Source organism: Acomys minous, assembly GCF_964271855.1.
Source record: "Acomys minous genome assembly, chromosome: 5".
Taxonomy (NCBI): Eukaryota; Metazoa; Chordata; class Mammalia; order Rodentia; family Muridae; genus Acomys; species Acomys minous.
The window spans coordinates 31,571,843-31,583,631 of record NC_140494.1 but is presented as its reverse complement, the minus strand read 5'-3'; the positions used below and the strand labels follow the sequence as shown (position 1 = coordinate 31,583,631).

The window sequence follows — 11,789 nt, the reverse complement described above, 5'->3', positions numbered from 1 at the left end:
ACATAAAATTTAAAACTCACCAGGTAGCTTAGTTTTGAAATGAAGCTTAGTTGTTAAGGGTTAAGATGTTTTTATGTCTAGATAGATGTTTTAAGTTGATAGTGACAAGATGTGGTGGAGATTGATTTACATTCAGAATTTTAGGTGCACCAAGATAGGAAAGATGTTTTCTTCAAGGCTGCCAAATACAAATAGCTAAAACACTAAGAATGTAACATTTATATAATTCCTGATTATGCTACACTTCTTCTTGCTATAGGTAGTTTATTGTGTATATATGTGTAATAACATAAATGTATATGTAAACATAAAAATGTTTAATTAATAAAAATAAATAAATAAAACTGACTACTATCAAAACAAAAAGAAGACAGACACCACATTTGATCTTAAACCTTTTAAAGGACATTAGGTTGTACACTCATTTAAAACAAAGAAAATCACATTATTACAGGAATCCAATACAAACCTGTGCAGAGCTGTGGTTATAGCGGCCATGGTGTCTTACTGGAGTAACCATACCACAGAATTCAGGTCACAACATGTTGTACAGTAACTCAAGTGTTCTATCCATGCCGCAGAGGCTGGCCGTGTGAAGGGGCAGTGCCTCCTGTTTACCGGCTGTCTGCACTCCACTTCTTCCTTGCTGCTACAAGGCAGCTTACACTCTGGGATAGAAGGCAAATGTAGCAACTCCACAGTGGTTGTTCCTGTCTCTGGCAATCTTCATGTACCCATTCATTCCCCATCCTTCACCATGACTGAAAGGAACCATGTTTTCCATTTAGTAGAAAGAACAGGGGACAGTGGATTCATTACAACAATTCCCCGTGTGAACACTGAGCCAGAAGCCTACTTAAAGAAACGATCAGAGAATGCAAGACACCAACCTCTGGGAACCAAGAGTTATCGTAGGACTGTGAGAATCACAGCAGTGAAAATCAGGACATCTCTCCACCCACAGATGGCATAGACCTGACAGTATTCCAGCTTGTAGAAAATCAATGACGTAAGTAGTTTAGCACCCAAGGAAACCAGCAGCTGAATTAGAACAACTCATACACTCTAAGTTGATTGCTCCAGTCAGAGTGCACAGGGTTGGGTCAAGTGATGGTTACACAAGAGAAAGACTGTAGTCCAAGATCAAGAGCCCGTTTACAGCCAGAACAGGGCCTGGAGATAGATCCATGCCTAAGAACACGGGACTTTCCCATAGAACCCTTGTTTCTTTCCCAGAATTTAAGTCAGTCAGCACACAGGCTTCTGTAAGCACATTTTCAGAGACTCTGGAGTCCTCTTCAACTTTCCATGGGCAACTGCTCCCATGTAGAATAAACTCACACAAACACCCTCGCATGAATGAACATAATCATTTTTTTTAAAGCCACAACATCGTTGCAGCTTGCCTTATCTCCCAGGGGCAAGGACACACCTGGAGCAAGCTGGCTAAGGAACTACACAAGAAACTGTAGGATCAGCGTGAGATGTGCTGCCTCAATAGTGGACAGCTAAGGAAAAAGAACTGATGTGCTGTCATTTAATATGTGTTGGTGCTCTTATCCAGATTCTGACTTCAAGCAGAAAAATCCATTCAGAAACTTAAATATGAATAGCGTCTACAATTTATACCTGTTCTTTATCAGCCAGTATTTCCTGCCATCTGACTCTCTTCCTTCATAACCATAGCCGACTAACAGAACAGAATGGGTGATGTTATCACTGCAGTTTGGCTCATAATAAATACCTGGAAAATAAAATCAAAGGAGTGAGAGGTCCCAGGAACCTAATCGTGACCATGGCCAAAAAAAGTAACTAAGGCACTTTCTATTTGGACAACAAAACATGTCCATTAAAAATTAGACCCATTGTTGACAGGAATCCTGATACAGGTTTTCAACAAAATGCCAAGATATACAAATGAGCATAACTGCATTAATAAACACCTCCCCCACCCACACATGACCCCTCATCTTTTCCTAATAGAACCCTGTTCCAAGAAAGCACAACTGAACATAAAGTACTTAGTTCAAGATACCCTTTAGAACTTAGTTCTAGAAAGGCAATCTCCATATCTTAAGATACATCAAGCAGAGAGAAGTTGATCAAGTTAAGCATAATAATAATAATTATTATTATTATATATTATAAAGTGCTCACATGCATGGGAATGACATGTTTTCCAGTTCATTTCATGTTCTGGGATGATTTATAACAGCCCAGACTTGAGGATACTCAGCTGCAAAGTGCTCATGTGCATGGGAGCATGTTATTTTTAGTTATTTACATCAAATGTTTCAAATGTTATACACAGTAAAGTGGTCCCTCAACCTAGTGGGGGGTCACTTTAATTAATTTTTAATTAATATCTAGAACAGTGGTTTGCAATCTTCCTAATGGTCCTTTCACACAGTTTCTCATGTTATGATGATCCCCAATCATAAAATTATTTTCACTGCTACTTTATAACTGTAACATTTGCTATTATTATGAATCATAATACAAATATCTGCTATAAAGGATATCTGATAGGCCACCCCTGTGTGAGGGTCATTTGACACCCCCAAATGGCTCGCAAATTACAGGTTGAGCACCACAGATGAACACATGCTTACCTCCCCTATAAAACCTGAAAGATGTGTGTCGAGCATCGATTCCAACGGAGATGGGCCCTATAGTTGCTACAGCACGCATCAAGTCTCGCTCATTACTTGAGACAAACGAAAAGCCTGTGATTCTAGCAGCTGAGCGTTCAGGATGGTACCTGCAGTATCCTTCCTTTAAAGGAGAAGAGGTAAGAGAATCCATTATTTTCACCCACCTCCTGGGGAGCACGAGTCAGAACTACAGCAGTGATTTTGCAGCTGAGTATCCCCAGGCCTGTTACAGATCATCCCGGGAAGTGAAATGAACTGGACGATGATTTTGAACTGAAAATAGGATCTTATGTTTTCGGTGATACCTCATAGGTTTTTCTATTCATAAGAAATTTTCATAAGGAGAGATATCTATTGTATGTGGAATGGTCTGTACATTCTCTGTGTGAAAAGAAGCAGAAACAGCTACATGGAATCATTGCATTATAAAGCTGTGTAACGTCTGATAAGCTAGACACCGATGGTGTACAGTGATTCTACCTTCTGAAGACTGAGTTATTTATGCACTCATCCCTTGCCTGACGCTGCCTGAGATGACAATAGCATAGACGATCCTCTTACCCTTGCTTCATATGGATAGGTTGCCTCGGCCTCGATACCTCTGTTATTCCACACATACTGTAAAGCGTAGTATGTGCTGCCTATATAACAGCCCCAATTGCCTTCAGGTCTAGAACAGTCCACTAGGTTTTGTGGACTCAATGAGACCAGTCTTCTTGTTTTCCGGAACATCTGTCCTTCTATGGCACCAACCACAGAAAAAGCCCAACAAGAATTACATCTGCCCTAAGAAGAGAAGAAAAGACAACCACTTACAAACAAGTAGCAACCCCAAATCAGACAGCTGAACATGGTGTCAAAGAATGAACTGTTAGCGGGCGATTGATGCAGAGGGGGGAAGTTTCATTTGGGGGCGGGACTTGGCTGATGGTAGGTTGTACTCCAGTGAATGGCTATACACACACATGCACATGTATGAGCCTGAACATATGGGTAGGGCACAATGTTTTCTGGTCACTATTACCAACGATAAATATGACATGAAGTCTGCAGAATAGTTGAGAGGAGGCCAGTAGGTAGAGGTAAGTAGTGATGGGTGGATATGAAAAGCATTCAAAAAATATTAAAAGTGAATTGTCCAGAAGCAGAGAGACTCAAATAGTATATACTCACTTATATCTGGACAGTAGGCCAAAGGGTATGTCTCATGAAAGTCTTCACTTACCAGGAAAATGGGATAGTAGTGAGGACATCCTAAGGTGGGAGAAATATAGGAGATAGGGAAATAGATGGATCCAGAGGGTCCTAGAAACCTACAAGAGGAACACTATGATGGGCAGATCTGGGCTCAGGGGTTCTGCTTGATCTAAGGCACCAACCAAGGACAATATGTGCAGCCATCATCAAACCCCTACCCAGACCTAGCCAAGGGACAGAACATTCACCACAGTTAAGTGGAGACTGGGGACTGACTTTCACACGAACTCTGGTGCCCCTTACTTGGCCATGTCCCCTTGAGGGGGAGGCCCGATGGCACTCGGAGGAAGGATAGCAGACTACCAAGAAGAGACTTGATACTCTAGCATCATATTCAAGGGGAGGAGTTCCCCTTCAGTCACAGTCATAGGGAAGGGGAATGGGGTGAAAGCGGGAGGGGAGGGAGGAATGGGAGGATGCACGGGATGGGATAGCAATTGAGATGTAATATGAATGATTTTATTTTTCAAATAAAAAAAGTGCATGAGAAAAAAAATTTTAAAAGAAAACAAATATCTCTGTTCAATTGGAAATAAAAAGGAATTCAATAACTCAGAGCTAGAAAAAAAAAAGAAAAAGAAAAGAAAAGAAAAAGCGAATTGTCTATCCTTCTACGCTCAACACACACAGAGATGTCAATGCTGTTTTTCTCCTCAGTGTTTTGACAAGACAGGAATGTGATGCTGTTATACCTGGTTCTTCACGGAAGTAACATAGCCTCTTCTTCTCCAGTCCACAAATTTGGGGAGACGACCAACAATACGTTGCTGGATGCTTCTTTTCCTCCTGACTTTCGAGATTGGAAGATCAGTCATCATTTTCTTGTATTCTTCGTCAGTCTTCAAGGAAAAGAGCATTAAGTCATTAGAAAGCAAAAGAATTAAGGAATTCTTCATGTAAAGAATTGGAAAACACGTGAAGCGATTCGTGTTACACTCACCACGTCACCAAAGGCATTCATTTTCATGGTGAAGCCATTCTTTCCCCGGTCACTTTCACTATTATGCTGTTTGATCAGCTTCCTGTTTTCTTCCCATACTGCTCTCCTCTGCCCTTCTTCCTCCTGGAAATAAACATAATTGGTAACATTTATGTCTAATTAAACCTATACACAAGCTGACCAAGGGGACTCACTGCAAGAAGTGAATAGAGGGCCTCAGGACATTGCAAGAAAAGCCATTCTCTGCATACCTAGGAACAGGAATCCTGACCCTTGGCCAATTCCTTAATAAGAGGTGGGCTTTATTACTACTTTGCACCCACAAATCCCAACAAGGACCATGCTCTCTGAGAGTCCCTCTGAATAGTTTTCATATTACTAACCAGGCTGTAGTTTTTATTATATTTTGTCTTCCACTCCTGCCATTCGGAATCCAAGCTGGGATCAGGTGATTCAGCAGCTAAGGCTACTCCCAGGCACAGGAAGGCCAGGAAGACAGCAGGATCCATGTCTCCAGCACCTAGAGAATGAGGAGGGAAGTGAGGTGGGGCAACTGCAGCTCTTCTAAAATGTCCTTTACTCCTTTCAGAGAAATAAAGACATCCTTGGCGGATAAAATTATTTGAAGTGCTTTTTCTAACATTTATCCACAGACTTTGGAAATGAATAAATATGTATTTTGGTCTAATGGTGCCAGGGCAAGGATGGTATTTAGTGGCGCCACCAAGATGCACAGCATGTCCTTAGAATTCTAGGAATAGAAAAAGTCTATGTGTGGGAAAAGGATAGCATCTTCAACAAATGGTGCTGGTCTAACTGGATGTCTATGTGTAAAAAAATGCAATTAGACCTATATTTGTCACCATGCACAAAACTCAAGTCCAAGTGGATCAAAAGCCTCAACATAAAACCAGAGACACTAAACTGGTTAAAAGAAAAACTGGGGAACAACCTGGAACACATTGACACAGGAGACAACTTCTTGAACTGAATACCAACAGCCCAGGCCTTAAGGTCAACAATTAATAAATGGGACCTCATGAGGCTGAGAAGCTTCTGTAAGGCAGGAGACACTGTCAACAGAACAAAGTGACAGCCTACAGACTGGGAAAAGATCTTCACCCACCCTACATCTGACAAAGGTCTAATATCCAAAATATATAAAGAACTCAAGAAATTAAACATCACCAAACCAAATAATCCAATTGAGAAATGGGGCTCAGAACTAAACGGAGAATTCTCAACAGAGGAATATCAATTGGCTGTGAATCACTTAAAGAAATGCTCAATGTCCTTAGTCATCAGGGAAATGCAAATCTGAGATTCCATCTTACACCCATCAGAATGGCTAAGATAAAAAACTCAAGCGACACCACATGCTGGCAAGGATGTGGAGAGGAACACTGCTTCATTGTTGGTGGGAATGCAAACTAGTACAGCCAATTTGGAACTCTATCTGGCGCTATCTCAGAAAACTGGGAATAAGGCTTCCTTAACTATTCCACTCCTTGAAATATATCCAGGAGATGTTCCAGCACACAACAAGAACATTTGCTCAATCATGTTTATAGCTGCCTTATTCATAATAGCCAGAACATGGAAGCAGCCTACGTGTCCCTCAGTAGAAGAATGGATAAAGAAGCTGTGGTACATTTACACTATGGAATACTACTCAGCTATTAAAAACAAGGAACTCCCGAAATTTATGGACAAATGGATTGAACTAGAAATGATCATAATGAATGAGTTAACCCAGAAGCAGAATGAGTCAAATGGTATATACTCACTTATATTTATCTGGACACTAGCCCAAGGGACATATCCCATGAAAGTCTTGACTTACCCGGAAAGTGGGACAGAGGTGAAGACTTCCTATTGGGACTCTAGATGAGAGAAGCAAGGGAGAATGGAGAAATAGAAGGATCCAGAGGGTCCTAGAAACCTACAAGAAGAACATTATAATGGGCAGATCTGGGCCCAGGAGGGTTCTGCTCAAGCTATGGCACCAGCAAAGGACAATATGGGAAGTAAACTTCGAAACCCTACCCAGATCTAGCCCAAAAGACAGGATATTCTCCACAGTTGAGTGGAGAGTGAGTCTGACTTTCACACGAACTCTAGTGCCCCATGTTTGACCACATCCCCTAGATGGGGAGGCCTGGTGGCACTCAGAGGAAGGATAGCAGGCTACCAAGAAGAGACTTGATTCCCTATAAGCATATACAGGGGGAGGAGGTCCCCCTCAATCACAGTCATAGGGGAGGGGAGTAAGGGGAAAATGAGAGAGAGAAAGGAATGGTAGGATACGAGGGATGGGATAACAATTGAGATGTAATATGAATACATTAATAAAATATATTTTTGAAAAAGAAAAAAAGAAACAGCCTATGTGTTGCAAATGTATATTATCAGAAGTATGTCCACACACCTTGACATTGAACAGGTAGACAATCAGGGACTTAGAACATGCCTTTGTATAGAGCAAAGTTTGTCTTATGTGGCATCTGATCCTAAGTACAAGGTGACTCTGAGAGTTGTGGTCACATAACATTCATATCCTTACATAATAGTTGGTGTGTGGCCTGTCTTGAAAGTCTCCTCTTGAATTAAAAATTTCTGAGCTGTGGTCCTTGAAATTATGAAAAGGATCAGTACTATTCCCTTGGTTCTATCTTTGTGACTACAAACCATACTCTCTACTTCAGGGATGAGAGGGCCACAAGGAAATGTCACTGGATACCTAAGAGATATTCACTCCCAGGTATCAAATCATGACTTCATGTGCCTCTTAAATGATACTTATACGACTTGGTGAGAACTGTGCCATCTGCTAGTACTTCTGCACATATCAATGTATAATTGCATTTTCTAAAGTAGCAATGTGCAAGAGGATGGAAATGACCCGAAGCACAAGGGACCAGCAATTACTCTCTGTAGAAAGATTAAAATCTTTACTTTATGGGAACAGATGTCAGGTTGACCCTGGAGGGTCTGTTATTCCCTTTAGTTTCTCTAGCTTCTTCCACATCCACACAGTAAGGCTGCATATGTTGAAAAGGTAGTCTCATCCCTGGAGGTTCTGCCTGGTTCTCTGGAAAGGTCTTTTTAATCCAGTTTCACTTCCCATTGTTTCTTAGAAGAGGTAGGGCCTTACCAGGAAGACTGCTGATGCCTTTATGTACTCCACAAGCTCAGTTCTTCCGCTGTGGCTGAGAGCTCAGGATCTGACTGCTGTATGTCACTTGAGGTTTAAATAACAGTGTCTGGCCAGTAAGTCAGCCTTCCCATTCTTCTGATGGGCTATGCTGGTGACTGGACTGGGCCTCCAGGCTCTGGGACATATACTGAGATCTGATCCCACCTCTCCTGAAGGGGTGGGTGTGAGATGCCTCAGTAGACTGTGTGTAGTTGACCCTGTGGATCTTACCAGAGGAAGGCAGAGAACCAGCCTTTCCTCCACAGATCACATGATATTTGATGCTTTTTTTGTTCATGAGTGGCTCAAGGAAAACATTTTCCTGGTAAAGCTGTGTGGAGTTTTAGTCTAACAGTGTCTTAGTAACTATTGCTGTGCTGAAACACCATGGCAAAACCAACAACAACAAACTTGAGGAGGAAAGGGTTTATTTAGATTACTCTTCCACCTTACAGTTCGTCACCAGAGAAAGTCAGGACAGGAGCTCAAGCATGTTAGGGACCTGGAAGCAGAAGCTGATGCAGAGGCCGTGAGGAGTGCTGCTCATTGGCTTGCTCATCATGGCTGCTTTTTCTTCTTTTAATAAAACTCAGGGCCACCAGCCCAGAAATGGAATCATCCTTAATGGGATAGGCCCTCCCCAATAAATCACCAATTAAGAAAATGACATACAGGTGTGTCTACAACCCAATCTTTAGAGACATTTTGTCAACTGAAACTCCCCTCTCTCTGATGACCAGCTTGTATCAAGTTGACATAAAACTCTCCAGTACAGTCACTTTAGATTAGAGTAAAAGGTTTTGGTAACCATCCATGGAATGGACTGAGTATGTTCCAGTCTAGTATTTAATGATTATTAGCCCACAGCTATAGTAGGATCCTGTGAGAATATAGAGCATGAGATGGGTTTTCCTTTGTCAATAGAACACAACTGGCTCTCAAAAGAAGCTTAGGTGGGAGTGACAACCAAACAGGAAAGTGATGTTGAAAGCCAAGGCCAAGAGGAAAAAAATGAATGCCCAGCACTCTGGATCTCATGACACTCTTTGATGGTTTCTGTATTTGAGATTGTATCCGACACTCATCCGCAAGTGTGACTTCAATGTCAATCTTTGCATTGTGTTCCATATGCATTACTTTGTGTACATACCTTAGCGGCCTTAGGTACTTGCCCCTCCATTGTGTAGCTATTTCCAAGTAACTCTATTAATGGGATTCATCTTTTGGGGGGGTGTGGTGGTGGTGGTGAACTTCAGCCTCATTAAACAATAATCCTCTGCTCCGCCTCTCTCAGACTCAACATCCAACATGTCATTTTCTCTGCCTAGAAATATGTCTATGTCTGTGGGTTGAATATTTTTCTTACCATGGGCATGTTGCAAGAAATTTCCATTGTAGTTGTATTAAAAAGTGTGAATATTAAAAATAAATTAGCCTCCAATAGCTATTGTCAAAAATCTCCTCATTTACTCAAATTGTGTAGTTTGCTATTACATGGAAGCACCATGTTTAGTTTGTCTATCAACTGCTATATCTGTTTGCTTCTTCATATCCAGGATGAAAGATATGATACATGTCAAGCCTGCAACCTATACTACACAACATTCAAAAAAGTCTAAACTTAACCAAGGAATGTCTAAAAGTGAGAGAATACTGAAGGATATTTAAGTCACAATGAGGAATGCAATATGAAAGTTTCAAATAAGTCGTTAAAATACTCATCAATTCAATATCTGTTGAGTGATACCTGTGTTGCTTGATTCAGAACTTTGGGTCTTCTGTTAACAATGTGCATGTTTTTGAGTCATCCCATACTCAGCAACAATCCTAATAACTTAGGTCATCACAAAAGATCATTGTTGCTATCTGATCACCCACCACATCTGATTAGATGTGCCTTCCTCTGCTCCACACCAGCTAAAGTCTTCTTGCCCTCACCAGTCTGCAGCAAGGATCCTGAACATCTGCATAGGCAGAGTACTGCTCATGTAAGCTGTTTCTGTGTCTCTGTAGTATTTTTCTATCTACAGAGTCTCACTCTACTCCTTGGCAATAAAATCCCCTTTCCTTTGTGCTTAGTCCCTCTCCTTCAGTGCAGGGCCTCATTCATCATCTTTTGGTGTCCTTGACCTCTCTGGCTCTTCCAATCCTTCCATTCTTCCCTAGCATTCCCTGTGTTCTGCCTAATGTTTGGCTGTGGGTCTCTGAATCTATTTTCATCAGCTCCTGGGCAAAGCCACTCAAATGACAATATGCAAGTATAGCACAGTATTATTAATAGTGTCAGTAGTGGGCTGTATCTCATGGCATGCGACTCAAGTTGGGACATTCATTGATTGGCTGAGTCGAAGGTTTTGTGTGTGTGCCCCTCCCTCCACTGGAAGTCCCAGCTGAACACAGGAGGTGGCCATTTCAGGCTCATATCCCCCCACATTTAGAAGTCTCATCCAGGGTCACTACCATAGACTATCGAGAACCTCTCCCATCCCAGAGATGGGCCCCAACAATTTCTGTTCTTTTTCCCAGTCCTCCCCATCCTTTCCCCACACCTGATAGCTACCCTTGTTTCTCTCCCTACTCCCTCTCACACCACTTTTCCTCCCTCCATCTACTTCTGATGTCTATTTTATTTCACCTTCTGGGTGAGCATCCACCCTTGGGCTCTCCTTATTACTTAGCATCTTTGAGTCTATGGGTTGTAGGATGGCTATCCAGTACTTTATGGTCAATGTGCAAATATAAGTGAATGCATACCATGTGTGTCTTTCTGGATCTGGTTTACCTCACTCAGAATGATATTTTCTAGGTCCATCCATTTGCCTGCAAGTTTCATGATATCCTTGTTTTTAATAGTTGAGGTCTATTCCGTTGTGTAAATGTACTACATTTTCTTTATCCACTCTCTCATCAAGGGACATCTAGGTTTTTTCCAGTTTTTGGCTATTATGAATAAAGCTGCTATGAACATAGCTGAGGAAGTATCCTTGTGGTATTGTGGAATATCTTTTAGGTATATTCCCAGGAGTGGTATAGCTGTGTCTTGAGGTAGAAGTACTCTCAGTTTCTTGAGAAACCACTAGACTGATTTCCAAAGTGGTTGTACAAGTTTGCACTCCCACCATCAATGGAGGAGTGTTGCCCCTGTTCCACATCCTTGCCAGCATGTGGGGTCACTTGGGGGTTTGATCTAGCCATTATGATGAGTGTAAGATAGAAACTGAGAATTACTATGATTTGCATTTCCCTGATGACTAAAGACATTGAATATTTCTTTAAGTGCTTCTTGGCTATTAGAGATTCCTCTGTTGAGAATTCTCAGTTTAGATCTGTACCCCATTTTAAAAATTGGATAATTTGGTTTGTTGGTGTTTAATTTCTTGAGTTCTTTACATATTTTGGATATTAGTTTATAGAATTATTTATATATCTTGAATAATAGCTTCAAATAATATGGAATATCTTGGAGTAACTCTAACCAAGCAAGTGGTAGGTAGTGCCAGCATTCTGGGAGTCAGAGGCAGACAGATCTCTGTAAGTTCAAGTCCAGCCTGGTCTACAAAGAGATTCAAGGATAGCCAAAGCTACACAGAGAAACCCTGTCTTTAAAAAAAAAACCAAAAATCAAAAAAATGACCCATACTTAATAAGTGACATTTTACCTAAAGGTAAACCATATCAGCAACTGGAAACTCTGGAGAGCTGCACATGAAGCTTGGTTATTCCTGGCCATCTCACACATCTA

General features: G+C 41.3%; 1 protein-coding gene across 1 annotated transcript; it reads right to left on the bottom strand.

Annotated features, from left to right (window-relative positions):
• Positions 1-661: 661 nt before the first annotated feature.
• On the bottom strand, positions 662-5,360 carry LOC311598751 (cathepsin 8-like; the record flags this gene model as incomplete). The annotated part of the gene is made up of 7 exons (XM_084784086.1): positions 662-761; positions 1,630-1,744; positions 2,613-2,775; positions 3,216-3,440; positions 4,604-4,750; positions 4,852-4,974; positions 5,235-5,360. The coding sequence occupies 7 exons, from the start codon at positions 5,358-5,360 to the stop codon at positions 662-664; spliced, it is 999 nt and encodes a 332-aa protein (XP_084640212.1).
• Between the last annotated feature and the right edge of the window lie 6,429 nt (positions 5,361-11,789).